Raw genomic sequence first — 20,370 nt, forward strand, 5'->3', positions numbered from 1 at the left:
GATCTCTGGTTCCTCTGCCTTTTCTAAAACCAGCTTGAACATTTGGAAGTTCACGGTTCACATACTGTTGAAGCCTGGCTTGGAGAATTTTGAGCATTACTTTGCTAGTGTGTGACATGAGTGCAATTATGTGGTAGTTTGAAATTCTTTGGCATTGCTTTTCTTTGGGATTGGAATGAAAACTGACCTTTTCCAGTCCTGTGGCCACTGCTGAGTTTTCCAAATTTGCTGGCATATTGAGTGCAGCACTTTCACAGCAAATACCAAAGAGATACTGGAGACAATGAGTATAAACAATCCTTCCAAAGAGTTTCTATATGAAGGGGAATAGTAATGAAGAGGTAGAGGGAGTTATAAGATCCCAAGAGTTTTTTGTTTTGTTATGATTGTTTTGTAGATATGGGAGATAACATTAGAGGGAACCTTTTATAAGCAAGAAGGATGGGATTTATTGCACCAGTAACAGAAAAGAAGACAGGAAATAAAAGTACAAATTTAGATACCACATCACAGATATAATGAGAATATACAGAAGTTCTGTTTTGATTTCTATTATTTTATTACTGAAAATAAGAATCAGATTCATCAGTTGAGGAGAGAACAGAGAAACTGTGAAATAGTCTAAACAAGTGAATGAATTAGGGCCAGGGTTCTCAACATGTGGTCTCCAGACTAGCAGCCTCACTATTTGGGAACTAGTTAGAAATGTATGTTTGGGGGGGCCCACACACTGAATCTACTGAATCAAAAATTTAGTGGTACCAGAGTTGTAACTGTTTTAAGAAGTTTTCAGATGATTCTAATGTATAAAAACTTGACAATGGTATAGGGAAATATAATTGGATTACAGCCTGGATTAAGAACCTACTAGGAGAAGGCAATAGCACCCCACTCCAGTACTCTTGCCAGGAAAATTCCATGGATGGAGGAGATTGGTAGCCTGCGGTCCATGGGGTCACACAGATTCGGACACAGCTGAAGTGACTTAGCAGTAGCAGCAGTGGTAAAAGAACCCTCCTGCCAATGCAGGTTAGAAACAGGTTCAATCCCTGGTTCAGGAAGATCCCCTGGAAGAGGGCAAGGCAACCCACTCTAGTATTCTTGCCTGGAGAATCCCATGGACAGAGGAGCCTGGCAAGCTGCAGTCCACAGGGTCATACAGTCAGACACTAGTAAAGCGATTTAGCATGCACACACTCAAGGTTAGTGAAACCAAGATTAGCCACGTTTCTTCTCTGATTTTTTGTATTTCTCTGCCTGAATTCCAGGTTCACCTCCACCTCTTACTTTTCAGTGTCCCTGTTTCCTCTTCCATAAAAGCAAGAGTAACGTTAACAGTTAATTCATCCAGTGATAATTTAATGCACTTGATTTCATGTTAAAAAATTACAGATTGTGCTTGGCATATAGTAGGCATGAATGTATACTGCATAGTATAGCTATCACCTCACATATTACACATTTAACTTACAGTAATTGTTGTCTATATTAATCTTCATTTTCAGCTTATTAAATCATTATTTGAATAGCTCTTATAGACTGCAAAAAAATATCTACTATTAAGCAAGTACCCACCATGATCCAGGCAATGTATTACAAACTTTACCTGTATTATCACACTTACTCCTCTCAGTAACCCTATAAGTATTGGTACATTTTTATAGTTAAAATGTATTAAGATTACCTTATCAGTTCAAGCTCACAGAATTAGCAAATAGCAGGGTTATAATCTAAATTAAGTTTTGTGTGATGCTATCAATGCTGCTGCTCTTTCCCCTGCACTCAACTGCCTTTTCACCCCTTAATCTGTTTATTGGGGGTGATTCCTGCAAGTTGGCATTCACTTCGTCAATGGGTATTTATGGAAAACTGGTGTAATCTAGTTCTGAGGGAAACAGTGGTGAGCAAGATAGGTACAACATGACCTCAAGGAATTGACAGGTGAATGGGTTAGTATCTTCCATGTTTAACCTCTACAATGTGGTACATGTAACTGGAGAGCTTTATGTGACCTCTCTAAAATTCATTTTTGTCATTTACAGACAGAAGCATCTATGAGTAATACATTTGCAACTATACATGAATATTTATGTCTCCATTTAAAAAATGATTAAACTGAGTGTCTCAGAAAGTCATTGGCCATACCATGGTTAGGACTCCATGCTTTCAGTGCTGAGGGCCCTAGTTCAATCCCTGGTTGGGGAACTAAGGTCCCAAAAGCCACTTAGTGTGGCCCCCAAACAAAACAAGACAGTATCATCCATTAAGTAACTTTTGAAGAGCACATCTAAGAAAAAGAAACAAACATGAATTAATTACATGCTCCCTGGCAGCTCAGCAGTAAAGAATCCACCTGCAGTGCGGGAGATATAAGAGATGCAGGCTAGATCCCTGGGTAGGGAAGATGCTCTGGAGAAGGGCATGGCAAATACTCCAGTATTCTTGCGTGGAGAATCCCACGGACAGAGGAGCCTGGTAGGCTATGGTCCACAGGGTCGCAAAGTCGGACACAACTGAAGCAACTTAGCACACTATGTAAAATATTTTGCTGGGCACTTTTACATATTGTCATAGATGATGAACCAGAGGCTTCAAATCACCATATCAGCAAACCACCCTGTTTCTGTCATGGTGACAGAACACATCTTCATTCTTTTTGCTTTCCCTAGACTCGGACCCTGACAAGTCATCCATTCACAGATACAGAGCACATTTCACATGAAATGAGCCGTATAAAGTGCTGTAAAGAAAATAAATTATTTAAATGGTCTCTGTGGGCAAAGAAATTTTGAGCCATCTAGGAAGACCTTTAAATACATAAATATATTGAGGGAAGTACAAAGTGACCAAAGCAAGGCATTGTATTATCACACTTGATCCCCAAGACTACCCTCTGAGGATGTACAAATTATTCTCTCTGTTTTATAGAGAAGGAAACTCAGGCCTGTAGACAGTAAGAAATGCTGAAGGTTTACTCAGTCAGTAAAGGGATTCAAACCCATGTTCTGACTCCTTAAGACCAATTTCTGTAACACTGACAGCAAACCCAGTAACTACAGTTCTATAGGTAAGGAATAGCAAGAGGGCAGTATAAATACAGACAAAAAGGGAAGATGAAGCTGAAAAGTTAGGATGGGGCCCAATATGATGCTTGGATTTCATTCTGCAAACCCGGAGAATCAACTAAAGATTTCTAAGAAAGGCAGAAACTACTGCGATCTTTAGGTAATAAAGTTTCTTGACACAGAAATCCCTTGCAGAAAAAAATCAGTTTTACCACTTGCCTCCATAACCTTAGACAAATTTTTCTTTGGCCTCAACTCTCACAGCTAATTGTGTGCTGTGTGTGTGCTCAGTCGCTCATTTGTGTCGAACTCTGAGATCCCATGGACTGTAGGCCCTAAAGCTCCTCTGTCCATGGGCTTTTCCAGGCAAAAACACTGAACTGGGCTGCCACTTACTGCTTCAGGGGATCTTCCCGACCCAGGGATCAAACACGCGTCTCGCATTGGATTACTGTTCCAATTAAACAGTAGTGGTGATTAAACGATATAGGGTATGACACAAGGGGGCGCTCGATAAACGTGGATTTCCCTTTTAAGTAGGAAAAAGAATTCGTTTGTTTTTTTTTAATAGGTACACATGATCCAGCAAAACCAGAATGAGAGATCCTGCTAGCTTCAGCTGCAACCACACCTCAGTTGGCAAAAACCTCACATAAGCTCACCGTTTCCAGGGTTACGCTCTCACCTCTCACTTTTCTCAATCCGCCCCTCGGCCAAGAAAATCTAACCGACCCCTAGCAAAGCCCCCATAAACTGGCTACAGGACCACCCAACCTACCCCGCCCTTCCCTCATAGGCGGCTCGCTGATGATATCATATCCACTTCCGTTTCTGAAAAGGCCTCTCTTCATTCTCTACGGTCGCTCTAGGCTGACGCTTCCACGGCTGGCTCTGAAGCTCAATGGTTGCTGGGCGGGGCCGTGACGTCTTTGGCGTGGCTGCAGGGGAGGCCGCGGCGGGGAAAATGGCGGACGGGAAGGCGGGAGAAGAGAAGCCTGAGAAGCCGCAGCGAGCTGGAGCCGCCGGAGGTGAACACAACCCCAGCGTCGCGGGCTATGTGGGATGCTCTGAGCCTTTCTTTGAGCTTCCCGGGGTGGGGGGAGTAGACTGGGGCGAGAATGGGCGCATCTGGCTCTCACCCGGCCAGGTGCTGGGCCCAGACGAGCCCCGGGCACGCCCGGTGCGGCCCACTGGGATCCCGGCCCACATCGCCTCCTTACCAGGGAAGAGCCGGTCACTGGTCGTCACCTCCTGGCCCCAGCAGAGACCCTGCTTCCGAAGAGAAGGGAGATGGGCACCAGAAAGGGGGACCGAACTCGGGGTGGGACTCCGAGTGGCGGTGCCCGAGCCGCTACCGCCACACCGGAGACGCACATCACACAAAACGCACACGCGCGCTCACTCAGTGCGAGTCACGGAGCAGTGACCGCAGGAACTGGCCGCGGGCCGAGTTTCCGACGGTGCCGGCCTCTCAGTTACACCTAGGAGTTAGTTTGCTGCTCCCTTTTCACTGAGAAAGTGGACTGTCCTGGCCTTTTGCATTCCTTCTTTTTTAAGCCTAATACTAATCCTGTAAGGGCTGGGTCGAGGCGATGGAAGCAAAGAGGAATACCTTTGCCTGTCTCCTGGTTTAATCTTTGGGGTCTAGAATTAGAGTTTGATTGCCTTTCTTTGAACTGTCTGCCTTTTATGTGCTAGGCTGTTGCCAGCCAGCTGCCTGCCAGATATTTAGGTGGCTAAATAGGCTAGTGTGACTCTTCCCTATTTGTTACGATGTCAACTCAGGTTGCAGCTATCTTTATTCTGTCACCTCCAACCCTCTAAATTTGGGTCTTGTGCATTAAGGAAAAGAAACATCATGTAATCTCTCTAGCTTTCCCGTCCCTTTGTCCTAACAAGGCTAATTTAACACGTGCGAGCTGATACTGTCTTTAGAATGTTTTAAGTACCACACTGTCCTAATTCTTCAAGTCTTATCCCTGAAAGTATTTAATATGAGAAAATACATAAAATTAGTAGTATATGAAGGTGACTGTTAGGACCTTCTAACAAGTTTGATGTGAATTAACTTGAAAACGAAATTGAAAAAAAGTGTAATATTTGGTTACTTTGGACCCAGAATTTCCTTTTTTAAAAATACATAAGGTGCTATTACTTGAACCTAAACTCCTTTCACCGTTTCCACTCCCCTCCCTTCTTTTCTGTTGTTGTTTTACTAGTAAAACAGCTTATGAAACAACAGTTTAAACCATTTAGTACTACCTCTTTAGCGGCTTTCTGTGGCCAAAATTGGAAATTACCAAGTAAAATTACACTTAAAAGTTAGTTTGAGGAAAAACAAAGATCTGTAGCCTAAAAAGCCTTATCTGACTTTTTTAGACTACCGTTTAAGAATGGTTTTTTGTCTTGAATGAGAGTAACTGTGTTTAATGTGAGCCAAAATGTAGTTTGAGGGAATTCCCTGGGGGCTTAGCGGTTAGGATTCCCAGGGTTTCACTGCCTGGCCTGGGTTCAGTCTCTGCCCGGGGAACTGAGATTTCACACCACACGTGGCTGAAGTGGCCAAAACAAAACAGAAAAATGTACCATAAGTGTCAGCATAATTCCACTGTGTAATTTATCCACCACCCTTTCAGTTAGGGATAATTTATTCTGTAGTATGAATATTGGTGTTTCTGTGTTAGCATATTTTTGTGATGAGAGTGATACAAAATTACCTTTTTTACTAATTGCTATCAAAAGTTGTCTCCTTGTTAGTGACTTAGGCTGATATTCTTTAATAACATCTACATAATGCCTTGAGTGTGCTTTCCTTTATAAGAAAATAATAGTTACATGTTAACCATTTTTGAATGACATGTTTTTAATGAAGTTGTACCAAAAAATCAGTTTAAACATTCATGCCATCCATGGATATTGCTCAACTGATAAAATTTTATGGCAAGTAGGCACTATTTAACACTTAGCCAGTTTGTATTGGGGGGGCTTATCTGGGGATTTTTCTGATTTTTAACTCCTACTGAACAGTCCATTAAATTGGAAATACAAGTATTTTTTTAAGAAGTTAACATGAATTTATATTAATAAGAGAAGCTACTTACTTGAACTACCTGCTCTCACCTTTAAGGGGAGGGATAATGTTAAGGGTTAGGCTTTGGGTAGCTTTTCTCTTTTTTCTTCCCTTTGGCTAAATTTTTGTAGCTCCTTGAAACAAGTAGAAATTTTAGAGGTATTCATGTTGTAATCATACTCACCTAAAGCTATTTTATGTTTCTAATAACTACGTTAATGAAATTGGCATTTCTTCTGTCAAGAGGGTCTTGAATATATTTTCATTTAAACTGCATACCAGTCCTATTAGAGACGTGGATGTGCACTCTTTTTTTCAGACAAAGAAGCTACCAGAATGCAAATGGGTCATGAAGGGTATCCTTATGGACTTAAAACTTACTAGGTAATTTTTTCAAAATAAGGTACCTTTTTGACTCCCAAGGCCCACCTCTCCTCCTCCACTATTCAATGAAAGACGAGAAAAAAAAATGCTAGTACTGTGTGTAGTTTGATTTCACATTAACTAATCTATACATTTTATTTGCTCAGAATACAAACTAGATAAAATCTCTTATTGAGATACTCCTTGATAATTAATCTAATAATTTAATAACTGTCCATGTTTGTTATAAAGTGATTTATTTTTTTTAAACTGCATATTTTTTCACTCTTTAAAATGTAAGTCACATTGCTAAGATTTTTCACATTACTAATCTGTGACCATTCAAAATTTTGTTTTCCACAGTGCCAGAATAGAAAACATCTCATTAAATAAATTGAAAACACCAGTTCATGATTACAAGCCTCACCCGCCCAAACAACTGCTAAAGTAGTACATGTATTTAAGGGAAAACACTTAACGGACTTTAAAACACTTTATAATGGTCTTGATAGTTTGCCTCTTCAGATGACAGGCACACAGATGTGGATAAAATTTGGGTTGCTAGCAGTTGATTAGTTAATTGTAGTTTTCTCAACTCCTCTGTACATGTTACCTTTTTCTAGAGCAGTAATTATAGAAATCTTCCCCAGACATCATAGGAGTGGACAGATAGTATAACGTTCCATGTATTAGCACAGACTAGTTCAGTTAGTTGTCACCCTTAATGTTGTTCTTAATATTATAGTAATAACTATCCTTTTCACTTTTCCTCATATTTATGCTTTGACTTTTCTAGATTCTTTGTTCCTGAACTATTTTTTGGATAAAAGGATTCCTAGAATATGATAGCCCTTGAGTCACAGTTCAAAGATCAGAGTTACACTAGAATCAAGACTAAATGTTCTTTGTGCTACTTGTTTTGATGTTTTTCAGAGTTTGTGACTGCACAAACTTGTGCCTTTAGTGGTGTATAGATTGCTTCTATATGTAAATTCAGTGGTTTTTTTTTTTAATGTGTTTCAATACATAGAGCCAATAAGTTTTCAGTTTTAGCTGTGCCAGTCACAGAGAAGTAGTAGTTATGACTGTTTGGGTTTTACTGTAAATTCATACTTGATTAAAACTCTAAGGATACAGAATAAAATTTGGCATAAATGATTTTAGTGATAGACTGAAAAATAATGTTTGTATAATACTGTCTTTTTAAGAAATTCTAAATTGAATTCTATATTTCAAATATTGAGTACCAATGTTGCTTTTGTAATTTTATATCTAAATAAGGGAATTCAGACAGCCATTATAATGCTCTTTCCTTCCTAAGGAAATCCCCAAACCTAATACTGCTTAATTTCTCCCCTACATTGTTATTACAACTTTCACCCCTTGTCTAAAGGTAATAAAGAATTTATTTTCCTGTAAACAAAATCAAATGTTCTGTTCAAAGTGCTAATTAATTTAGCTACCCCATCATTCCAAAATTATATAGATTGGGATCTATAACTGTCCTTTATTACTCATCAGTCTGTTTGATTTTCCCTTTTCCACCCATTCTTGCTTTTTGTCATGTTTCCCAAACTGTTGTCAGGGTCATTCCTTAGAGAATCTTCTCTTTCTCCATAAATATTCATCTGGTGTACATTGTACAGGGTAAATTGGTAAACTTGGGAAAGAAAATATTTAATAATCAGCCAATTTTCTTCTGTCTTGCTTCCCAGTATGTTCTTAAATAGCCTTCATGTGTAACATTCAAGATGTTAACTCATTTCATTTGTTAATATAAACAAGCAAAATTACTGAAAGACATCTTGCATTCCATGTCTACATGTGTGTGCCTTCTGTTAGAAATTATCGTTTTTAGCTCATCTTTTTTTATGATGAAAAAATAATGTGTGAACCTAAATATAATTGTTGATCACCCTTTAAGAATAGGCTAAACAGATGATAATCAAGCTTTGAGAGTAGAATTAAGTTACTAAAGAGGGGATGACCTTGATGTCTTCCTTGAAGTTCCTTTCTAAAGATTGTATGAAATGTTCATGAAGAACACGCCACTCAAGAAAGTTACTGCAGGCTGTACTATGTAGTTTGGGACATAACGGGTTGGTCATAAAAAGGTACTTTGTATAACTAGTAGTATACTATTGAAGAATATTAGGTGTTGTATTAGTCAAATGTATTCTGTGATGTGACTGATTGCCAACAAACCAGTTCATGTAGAAGAGTTTATAGTTCTTAATTTATGAAAAGCAAAATTCCACAGGTAATTAGATTATTATGCAACGTAGAGTATTTAGTTGAAGGGTCTTTTGTGAACTCTATTTTTATAATTTTAAATTGCTCTGTATTTTATGCTAGTTAATTCATGGGAGCCTCTTCTACTGCCACACAATCTCAGTTCCTGCTGTATACTCTAACAAACAGTGGAAGAGACTGTTGGGTCAGTAGGTGACAACTGCAGAGGTATCTTCCTTATAACGATGCTTTTTGAGGTTGCTGCTCCCATCAATCTGCTCAGTAAAAATAGCTCATCTTGGTAAGTTGTTTCGACTTCACCAGGACCTGAAGAAGAAGCAGAAAAACCTGTGAAAACTAAGACTGTTTCTTCCAGTAATGGAGGGGAAAATTCCAGTCGCAGCGCTGAGAAGCGATCAGCTGAAGATGAAACTGCAGACCTCCCAACAAAGCCTACAAAGATCTCCAAGTTTGGATTTGCCATAGGTAGTCAGACGACAAAGAAAGCCTCAGCCATATCCATCAAACTTGGCTCAAGTGTGAGTTATTTTATATATTATATTTATAATGAGTCTTAAGGATGTGTTTTGGAAACCTTTTATTGGATTATGATAAATTAAGTATAAAATGATATGTTGGTGCATGAACTTACAACATGTAAGTATTTAAGAAATTATTAGGATATTCAAGAAAAGTCTGGATGAATTACAGCTCCAGCTGTTTTTCAAAAAGGTTTGGAATATGAGAAGGAACAAATATTGTAGGGAATATATGACTAGCTTATAATTTCCTAACTTGTGCAAAACCTCTGAAAAATGTTTATCTTTTAATTCCACTGATGTTAAAAAATAGTATCTCTAGAAATCATTTGTGTCATAAAAGATAAATGTGAGTAAGGTACTGCTTAATAAGAGCTTCCTGATTAACTTACTTTGGAGCTACAAATGGATGTTGAGTATTAAAACCTATGATAATAGTCCTTTGTGGATCAACTTTTGATTTCTTGTTTTTAGATGTAAACCTTAAATTAGTACTTATTAACTGTTGAGTGTCTGGAAAATAACTGAAATATTAGATTGAAGCATTAGACATTGGACTATTTCTGATCTACAGAAGTGATAATTTCCTGTGATTCAACTAAATAGGTCTCCTCTTTAAGAAAAAGGAAGTTACTTTAATAGCATATTGCTATTGACTTTAGAATATGGTTATACATTCTTGTGTAAGGAGTATAATCCTAAAATTGCTTTGGTTTATTCATGTCCTGTGAAAATTAATGCTCAGTTGCCAAGTACATACAGCTTGATATCTTCATTAGATGTTCAAAGATTTTTAAATGGATCAGGAGAAAAAATATGGATCAGATTCCTACTGGAGTGTGTGTGTTTGAGCTAAATGTCTAGTTTTCATAAAGCTACTATTCCTTAGAACCCCCACTCCTGCCATATGCTGTTTTGCCTTTTCTTCCTTTTTGTAAAAAATTTAGTCTGAACAAAAGGCATTCAGCTTATAACTTCATTATTTCATGATTCTTCTTTCTACTTGAGCTGATTCTTTTGGTTTAATCTGTTTTTTTATAACATTGCATATACCCACCTGCATAAATATTTACTCTTTTTGATTGTCGTTAAAGATGTGGTTCTCATGTACACTTCTCGTGTAGGTGTTCCCCTTGGTAATAGATTTTACTGTGGTTGAACATACCACATAAGTCAGATACCCATATCCCTACTTTTTCTAAGTCATTGAAATGATTTAGTAATTGCTGATCATTTTAGTTAGGAAGGTTATGCTTAAAAAGGCCTATTCACTAAAACTTAAACCTTTAGAAAACAAACTTTTTTTTTTTCATAAAATAAACCAAAGTGTAAACATAATCTTGGTGAAGTGAGATGTAGGATGTGAAAATAGTTGAAAGTGTTGCTTTTGATTATATGATGTGAAAAAATAGTCAAAGCACGGGCGAATACTTGAGTCTTATGTTGTATGTAAAACAATCAAATACATGACATGTTTTAAGAGTAAAGGGTGTTTTCTGGAGTCACTATGCATAATTTCCAAATGAACATTTTCATTTCTTCAAAAGTACACACTTTATAAAGATGTTTGTGTTATATAAGAGGGATGGTTAATTTTGTTTCAGCAGCTCAGAGATGATTTTATTGGGGAGGTGATGCTAGAGCTGACTTTAAATACAGGAAAGAGGCAAAAGGACTCAGATAAAAAAGACTTTAATGCAGGGAATTCCCTGGCAGTCCAGTGATTAAGATTCAGTGCTTTCACTGCTGTGGCCTTGGGTTCCTTAGTTGCAGAAGAGCCCACAGAATGTTCAAGGTGTCTTATGCAAAGGCAATTTAAATGTGAAGCTACATGATGCATTCAGGAAATTGTTCATTGTTACGAAGTGTTTAGTAGTTAAATGGAGGGTTAGAAAGCCCTCCAAATAAGACCATAGGACCAAACCATAAAGGACATAAAGGTCCATAAGAAAATTTGGTTTTAGTCTTTAGGCTCTAGAGGAGTCATGGAACTATTGTAGACCCTTTAAACAGATTTGCATTTTAGAAGCAGTACTCTGGTACTAGTATAGAGAATTAGAGGGATAAAAACAACAGAAGCCAGGAAAATGGTAAATCTAACATAGTTCAGGCAAGAAATGCTAAGGGGCCTTAGGTGTTCCTAACGTGGTAACCAGTAAGTTGAGAAGGCAGGGGGAGATTTAAGTCTGTTTAATAGAGATCTAGTTAAGAGGACCTCACAATAGAATGTGCAAGTTGAAGTAAAGGTTTTCTGGCTTGGGTACTTCATGAGCACTTCAGTACCCCTCGGATCTCTGAGTGGCACTATCCAGTGGCAGCCAGCTGATAGAGAAAGATGAATCTTGGTGTCTTTCTCAGGGTAATCTGTGCTTAACTTTAATGTTACTATGGGCAAGTGTTGATATTCATTTTCTCTTAACCTGTGCTAAGTACCTTTATGTAAATGATATTAAATTATAGATCCTAACTAGAAAATCTTGGACAGGAGGAAAACAAATGGCCATATGATTAATAAAGTAAAATCTACTGTTGATAACCCACATTTTCAAGAAAGAAGATGGATTTCTCCAAAGTTTGTTCTTAGTTCCTTACTATATGTTTCTATGAAAATGTAACGTTGCATCTTTGAAGATGTTATTCCTGTCGTTAAATAAGCCTGTGTAAACATGTGATGATACTCTTTCTAATGTTTCTTCTTCAGAAGCCTAAAGAACCGGTTCCAACTCTTGCTCCAAAAACCCTTTCAGTAGCAGCAGCTTTTAATGAAGATGAAGATGTAAGTTGATAGCTAGTTTTCTTTGTTTTACTTTAACCTGTTCTTTAGGACAACATTAGTGGCAAATTGTCAAGTTATATTAATGGTACTAGTGAACTTTTTTTTTTTTGCAACTCTTAACAGTTCGGGTTTGTGTGTGTTTTTTCTTTTTTTTCTAATGACATCTGTACAATCTGGATATTTCTAGTAATTTGGTTGGGGGATTATATAAAATAGACTTTGAGGAGCAAGGAACTTAAATCAACAAATGCTTACTATGAGTAAAAATACATATGTATGCTATGAGTACCTGAGTAATAGCTCCCAAGAACAATTTGGATAAGAATTAACCTTCAGAGGAGCACAAAACGTGGGGCTGGAGTGATTGGCAAGAGTATTTAAGAGAAGAAATCTGCTGCTGCTGCTAAGTTGCTTCAGTCATGTCTGACTCTGTGCAATCCCATAGACAGCAGCCCACCAGGCTCCTCTGTCCCAAACATTAGGCAGGGTTTTGACAAACCAAGGAATACTGTTGTAAATTAAGATATCAGCTTTCAAATCATAAGTGGTAATGCTGAGCAGCTGTGTTTGACACCTGGAGATTTTGTAGAAATTTTAGGCAAGGATGAATATGGAATGATCGAGACTCAATAGGTAAATACAGTGGTTATCACTGTATTCTCCCTTGGACATTTACTCACTCTATACATTTGATTGCTTTCTGTATGCTAGGTACAATGAGATTACAAAGATCAATCAGACATGTTCCTCTAGGAATTCAGCCTAGCAGTACAGGGACTTACACATAAAACGGCCCAGGATAAAATCAAAAGTACCTGAAAAGATGAAATGATACAAGAGATTTAGTTGAGGAAGAGAGACCAGGTAACTCGATGCATGCAGTGTTGTGGAAAGACCACTGGACTGGCAGTTGGAAGACCTAGGTTCTTTTCCTGTCCTGTCCAGTTATTAACCAATAGAGAGCCTGCAACTAATTAAATCAGTTTACCTTTTGGAGCCTTAGTTTTCCAACTTGTAAAGTGAAAGCTAAATATAGATCACAGGGTTTTAAACCATTTCTTAGAGTTCCAGGGCTCTGTGGAAATGTCTCAGGAGCTACTGTGGTATTGCATACTTGGTCGCTCAGTTGTGTCCGACTCTTTGTGGAGTCCAGTCCCCGTAGACTGCAGCCCACTCAGGCTGCTCTGCCCTGCTCCAGGCAGGAATACTGGAGTAGGTTGGCATGCCCCCCTCCAGGGGATCTTCCCAGCCCAGGAATCAGATTTAGATCTCCCACACTGCAGGCAGATTCTTTACCCTCTGAGCAACTAGGACCCAGGAATCAAACCGGCTAACAAGCATGACTGTAGTCTCCTGCTGCTATTTATTTATGTCTGCTCTCTTATCTCTTTGGTATTTGGAAATCCAAGTAGTATTTTGTTGAGGAAAAAACGTTTTATGTCCCCTTCCCCCCAAAAATTTTTGAAAAGCATCGACCTAAATTTAATATTTTGTTATGTCTAACCAGAATCCTTAAGAGATTATGTAGCATTTTGACCTCTACAGATTATGTCAGGGAAGGACAGTATAGGAAGAAGAGAATAGCATGGGCAGAAGTAGAAAGGCTGAAAATTGTAAGCACCTACATAATGCTTATGTTGAATATCTAACAAACTGAGTCTTTGCACATATCTTTATTTTACCTTCCATATATCCCTGTGAGTTGTGTGTTATGGTTATTCTTATTTTCCAAATGGAGAAATTAAGCTATGAGTGCATGAGTGTGCTGATGCACACAAGTGTCATCTAGAACTTAGAACTAGAACTTGGCTTTCTGGTTTCTCATCCTGTATTGTCTTCCCTGTTTTTAAAGAAATTTTAGACAGGTTCAGACAGTACTCTTTTCTGCCATAAGATGGTAATGATCCCTGGCAGTCCAGTCGTTAAGTCTCCGCACTTCCACTGCAGGAGGTGTGGGTTTGATCTCTGGTCAGGGAATTAAGATCCTGCCTGCCTTACAGTGCTGCCAGAAAAAAAGGAAATAAAGTCTTTATTTGATTCTTATTTTTCTGAGGAACATAGTTAGCCTTGGATATATATCTCAGCCTGAAATACAGTGGACAGAGAATATGTTCATTTGTTTAATTTTGAAGTTTAAAAATGCTTTTTCAGTTCTGTCTCTTTAGTTTCTATTCATTTGTAGAATGTTCCCCAGTTTGGATTTGTCTGATGTTCCCTTATTATTAGGGTCACGGTCCCCTTGGCCGGTGTACCACAGAAACGATGCCAGGTTGTCAGTGCGTATTATGTCAGGAGCACGTGTGCCAGTGTGTCCTGTCGCTGGCAGTGCTGCCTTTCATCATTGGGTTGAGTGGTGACTGCCAGATCGCTCTTCTGTCAAATTACTGTTTTACCTTTTATAATTAAAACTTATCTTGGGATATGTTTTAAGAATACATGAAAATACCTAACTACTTAAGCATTCATTCATGAATGTTAACAGTCATTGATGATTGTTACCAGAATTAGTTCTATTATGTTTGCCAAATGGTGATTTTTTTTTTTCATTCTTTCCTCCTGTCTATGTTTATTAATTGTCTCACTTAAGGAAGAGCTTTTCTGTATTTATACAAGCGTAGCCTATTCAATAGGCTATAATGCTCAAATTGTCCCAGATTTGACCAGTAGAAACCTCTTTAAGGTGGATCTTGAGATGACTGCTTAAAAAATATTTATCTCAGCAGTAACATTTGCACATAAAAACATCTAAAAGACACTTGTCACATTCTTTTTCACCAGCTGTAACTGTGGAAAAGCAGTAAGGAATGAGCTTTCAAGATGTCTTTACAGGAAAGAAGACATTTTTGAGAAGGAGCGATACAGTGAAGTGGTTTAGAGCATTTTTTTAGTGTCCAGCTGTTTTGTGACTTTGGACATGTTGTTAACCATGCATACTTCAGCTACAACATTTGAATGATGACACTCATCCCGTTCGGTAGGATTGTTAGAGTTTTCAGAGATAGTGCATATTAAAGCATTTAACACAACGTGTATATTCTAGTAAACAACTACTTTTAGTTCTAAAGTATCAGGTTTTTTACCAGAATTCTTTCTTTTTGCAGATTCAGCACTTGAAGTATAGGTCTCTCTAATGTAGTTAAAATTAGATACTTTTTTAACCAAAATTTACAGTTGGATATAAAATTTAGCATTATTAGTATCAAGTGATTTTAATATAGTTGACCCTTGGCCAGCACAGGTTTGAACTGCATGGGCCTATTTATATGCAGATTTTTTTTCTATAAACATGTGCTACAGTACTACACTATCCCAAGTTGATTGAGTCCTTGGATGTGGAACCATGGATATGGAGGGCTCACTGTAAAGTTATACACAGGTTTTTGACTGGAGGAGGTTTGGGTCAGGGGGTGGTACCCCTAACCACCTCCTGTATTGTTCAAGAGTCTGCTGTATCTATATGCAGTCATTTCTTTGTGTCTCTTTTTTTTCCAGAGTGAACCAGAGGAAATGCCTCCAGAAGCAAAGATGAGGATGAAGAATATTGGAAGGTATAATTTTTGTATAATATTGTAGAAAATTATAGTGAATTTAAAGCAAGAATAAATTGCACATAGTCTGTTAGTGTTCAAGATTTTCTTGCATATTTGGGCAAAACAGTTTTGTTTTCTAATATAGCAGTATATCTCTCCTGATAAGAGAAAATTCGTATTTTAAGAAAAAATATTTACAATATTATGCTGTTTCTTTTCAGATACATGTAATCTATATTTCTTCAAGTAAACAGAAGTGTTTCCGATTTAAAATTTTTTTCAAGTATAAAGAAATGGCTTTCACTCATCTCACCTACAGTAGCATTCCCACCACTTAATCTTGATTGTATGTGCTCCTTTTTCCTTGGTAATATAGATGCTAAATATAAAAATAAGATAAAAACCATCTTTAAATTTTCCTGTTTGTTATTATGGAGATAACATTAATTTCATATTAACATGATACTCAGTTTGTCTTTGTGCATAAATGGATAACTCAGAGGTCAGTAAGGAAGCTGCGCTTCAAAACGGCCTCTGCCATGTCCCCGTTTCTAGCAAATGTGTATTCTCCCAAGAACTAAGTGCTAAGTCTTTTAGCATCAGTCTTAAGACTTTGCCTTTGGTTCCAATGGGAACAGTGCCAGTGGCTGTCTACCGGCCTCCCTTTCATACAAGACTAAAGTAAAAAATACATCTGACATTATAACCAAAATATAAACCAAATCTATATATACCTGCATATATCTTAACATTTAACATCAAAGCATGTTCATAAAATGGCAACCATTTTATGTGTGATACATCTTTATTTTTTTTTTGTTTCATTTTTTGTAAATACTGGTGGCAGGTCACCAAATTGATTTAATGACCCTGTTAACGGGTTACATGGAGAAGGAAATGGCAACCCACTCCAGTATTCTTACCTGGAGAATCCCATGGACAGAGGAGCCTGGCGGGCTATAGTCCATGGGGTTACAAGAGTCAGACACTTCTTAGGGACTAAACCACAGTGGGTTACAAGCAACTGTTTTTAAAACTATAGTGGTTGCCACCTTTAGCTGTTTATCAAAATCACCTTAAATGTTTGTTAAATCTACAAATTTACCTGGCTCCTCCTCAGGCCCACTGAATCTGAAATTTTAGGACTGGGTCTGTGGAAAGGGTATTTTTAAAAAGATGTGTAGCAGCTTCCGATGTTTGGCCTCCATTTATAATGGGTGCTAAACAGACATTTTGAAAGAGTTAAAAATATGGCCCAAAAGTCATTATATAACATTTTAAATAAATTTCTTTCTTTTAACACAGGGATACACCAACATCAGCAGGACCAAATTCCTTCAATAAAGGAAAGCATGGGTTTTCTGATAACCAGAAGCTATGGGAGCGAAATATAAAATCTCATCTTGGAAATGTCCATGACCAAGACAATTAAATGATGTGTTTTGAGATTGGGGTGTTGGGTGGGTGTAAAGTTAAAAGGAACAGTTTCCTTTTTTAAGGAATGGTATAAGACTATCTTTGGAGCCGCCTTTTTTTTCTTTTTCTTTTTTTAAATATTGAGTGATACACTAATAAATGAGAATTTGAAATTAGAGGTAATTTATGTTTTATATACAGATTTCGAGACATTTACTAATTTTGTAGTTTCATGTGATTAGTTTCCAAAGGTTACAGATACTAAAAAATTCAGAAATGGTACCTTTCTAAGAATTGCATATTTTTTTAGACACAACTATTAGCACATTAGGAGGGAAGCAAAAAGTTGTCTATTTAAACTGTAGGCAGTTACTCTCTAACTTAACTCCCTTATTAACCTAAACTTGTCTGGCTCCCAGGAACAGCCTTATAGAGAAGGGAGTATTGTATTGGGAGGAAAATGTTACTGGACTATTGACTGAAAAAGTAAATTAGATAAAATACAGCTTCTTTTTTTCCCTAATGGGCATTTGTTTAGTTTCACATCATCATTAACTAGTTACTGCATTGCTATCAGTGGATACAGATGCTTAAGCTCTTTAGAAAGAACATTTTAAAATGTAAACTGTTAAGTATTCAAAATAGCCCACTTCATTTTAAGGGTCTTGTCTACCTTCATTAGTCTTCAAAAAACAACCATTTGCTACCAAAGTAAATCAGTATTTTGAATGTGCTTCTCTTGATTTTTGTTATTAGCTAGTTCCTGTAAGCATTTCCACCAGATCTTGAGGCAAATCATAAGGAAGCTGTTTCTTTTAAAATAACAAACCACCACCAAAAATTTAAATGTACATAATAGTTAAATGTTTGGCTGTTCTTATTTTTTAAAGGGTATAAACACCAAAAAAAAGGGGGGGAGCAACATTGTATGAAGATGGAAGATAAGAAAGATGCACTTTCTGTAACTTTATCAAAGCATTTATGTTACTAACTTGTGAAATCCAATTTGATTTGAACTTACTAACAGGAATTCTTATTTAGCACAAAAATATGGTTTACTTTAACTGTATACTTGCTAACCAGTGGCCTCTCAAAAGCACATTTTAGATACTGAAAATGAAGAAAATGCATCTTTAAACATATTTTACGGAATCTTCGACCACATATACTTTGTTAATCTATGTGTTGTAGGATTGTGTTTATTTTGTATTTTTGTATTGTATATGAATTCTTTTTTAATGTGACAGTTAAACACATCTTTTAAAGCATAGACACACATAGAAGAAACATATGGTATAATGATTTCCTTGAAAACTACAAAGTTAGATTTGGAGGCAGCTTCAGACTGTTTGATTGGTGGTAACTACTTGCTGAGCTCTTTTAATAAGTAATAACTCCAGAGAAGCAGCCTGTATATATTCCTAATACTTTGTTCACTTGCATTTGAGATTAGAATAAGCCCCAAGTAAAACAATGGAAATGTATATAGAACTATTAGTTCTTACATGATTTAATTATATCAAGATACATGAATTTAACTTGCTTTAATGTAGGCAAACTTTCCATTTTTGTTCATTTTAATGTTTATGTTGAAATAACATCCCTCTCCTACATTTCATTTTCTTGACTCAAATATCAACCTACAGTCAAGATGGGAGAGAGAAACAACTAAGATGATTGTCTTTACTAAAATACCAATAAATTTGTCAAACTCTATTAGTGTTCTTATTTTCTGTTCCAGTTAATTGTTGCTGGGTTTGTTTTAAGCAAAGAGACATGTTATTGTTACTGTTGCCCAGATTGTTGGCTGAAGTAATGGGAGATTTAAAATTGTTTTTTGGAATCTACATAACTGAGCACATAGTTCTAGAGCATTGTGATATCTCTGGTTTGAAAAGACTTAATCCAAATTCTCCCCTCCCTCTACTGCCAAAATGTCATCTAGTGTGTGCTGTAGTAAGTCCTAGCCAAAGCATATCTTCGAAAAATCTTAAGTGTTAGAAGGTATTCTGTTACTAGTGGCTGCCATTGATTATCTCTGAATATTTTCTTAATGTTTATAATGCTCCTGTCCAATAGCTCAAGTCTTAGTAAATGAAAAGATTGAACATTTTAGAATTAAGATTCATTTCTAGTTTAATTACAAATGAAGGCTATAAATTTGTTTTTTTATAGCTAATTATCAAGGTTAGTTTGATACACTGTGGAGCGATTTTTCAAGTTACTTTCTTGCTGAGATGAAGATACTTTTTAATTTTTTTCAACTTCATTTTGAAACAATTTCAAACTTAGAAAACATTGCAAAAATATATGAAGTATTTCCCTTGTTCTTCTAGTGATAACATATAACCACAGGATGATTGTCAAAATCAGGGAATTAACATTATTAAAATACTGTCACCTTTTACTGTTATTCTGCAGACCTTACTTAGATTTCACCATTTGCTCCACTAATGTCTCCCTAGTTGAAGATTCACTTCATTAGCACACATTGTTTAGCTGTCATCTCTTAAACTCCTTTAATCTGAGACTCTTTGGAGTTTGTCTTTTATGACCTTAGACTTCTTGAAAAGTACAGGCCAATTTGTAAAAGATCTCCCAGTTTAGGGTTTCCCTAATGTTTAAATTGTTTAATGCACTTTTGGCAAAAGTAAGACACCTGATGGATACTCAGTGCATCTGCAAGCACGTGATGTCAGTTTGTCCTCTTCCTAGTAATGTTATTTTTGACCACTTGGTGAGGGTGGTATTTGCCAGATATATCCAATATCAAATTTGTAATTTGTAATTAGTATCTTGTAATTTGTAATTAGTATCTTATGGGAAAATTATTGTCTCATATTTCTCATACTTTTGCCCACTAATTGCAGACATTCATGGTTTTTGTTTCTGGGTTTTTTTTCCTTAGGCTTTTTATTGAAACAGTTAGTGTAGGATTTGCCAAATGATGAGTTTTCTATTTTCATCTTTCCTTCTACTTTAAGTAGTTCAAATTCTGTTAGGAAATTTCCATCTGCATTCTTTATTCAAATACCATGTTGATAATGGGCTCATATGTTTTTATGTTATTCTGTAGGTTAGAGTGCAGTACTATCATATATTTTATTACTCAAATTCCCACATTTGCCCATGCAAACCCCTTCGCATTGACCCCTGTGCCTTTTTGACATGTCACCATCAATATTTTCTGGAATCAGAAGATGTTCTAGACTCATCTCGTATTTTCTCTTCTCTAACCTTAGAATCAATGATTTCTGTAAGCATCCATGGTTCCATTCAGAACCTATTTAGAAGCCAAAATCTGCACTAAGTGTACACTTTGGTACTGAAGTGTCATTGCTTCCAGCCTGCTTAACAGAGCTAGAAAAAAAATGTATGT

The 20,370-nt window shown here is 36.9% G+C and overlaps 1 protein-coding gene across 6 annotated transcripts; it reads left to right on the forward strand.

Annotated features, from left to right (window-relative positions):
• Window positions 1–4,000: 4,000 nt before the first annotated feature.
• On the forward strand, window positions 4,001–18,688 carry PCNP (PEST proteolytic signal containing nuclear protein). 6 transcript variants are annotated; one of them, XM_068966509.1, is made up of 5 exons: window positions 4,001–4,093; window positions 9,055–9,269; window positions 11,971–12,045; window positions 15,538–15,593; window positions 16,881–18,688. In XM_068966509.1, exons 1-5 carry the CDS (start codon window positions 4,030–4,032, stop codon window positions 17,005–17,007), a joined length of 537 nt encoding a protein of 178 aa, XP_068822610.1. In that variant the 5' UTR covers window positions 4,001–4,029; the 3' UTR covers window positions 17,008–18,688. The 6 variants fall into 6 exon arrangements, with proteins under 6 accessions (XP_068822610.1, XP_068822618.1, XP_068822634.1 ...); XM_068966517.1 differs by having other exon boundaries at window positions 11,974–12,045; XM_068966533.1 differs by having other exon boundaries at window positions 9,055–9,216; window positions 12,017–12,045.
• Window positions 18,689–20,370: the final 1,682 nt, after the last annotated feature.

This window comes from Capricornis sumatraensis, chromosome 1, assembly GCF_032405125.1.
Source record: "Capricornis sumatraensis isolate serow.1 chromosome 1, serow.2, whole genome shotgun sequence".
Taxonomy (NCBI): Eukaryota; Metazoa; Chordata; class Mammalia; order Artiodactyla; family Bovidae; genus Capricornis; species Capricornis sumatraensis.

Coding starts and splice junctions, on each gene's coding strand:
- PCNP (XM_068966509.1), top strand. CDS start 4,030: ATGGCGGACGGGAAGGCGGGAGAAGAGAAGCCTGAGAAGCCGCAGCGA. Junction 9,270..11,970: donor CCATCAAACTTGGCTCAAGT/GTGAGTTATTTT, acceptor TTTCTTCTTCAG/AAGCCTAAAGAACCGGTTCC. Junction 15,594..16,880: donor AGGATGAAGAATATTGGAAG/GTATAATTTTTG, acceptor CTTTTAACACAG/GGATACACCAACATCAGCAG.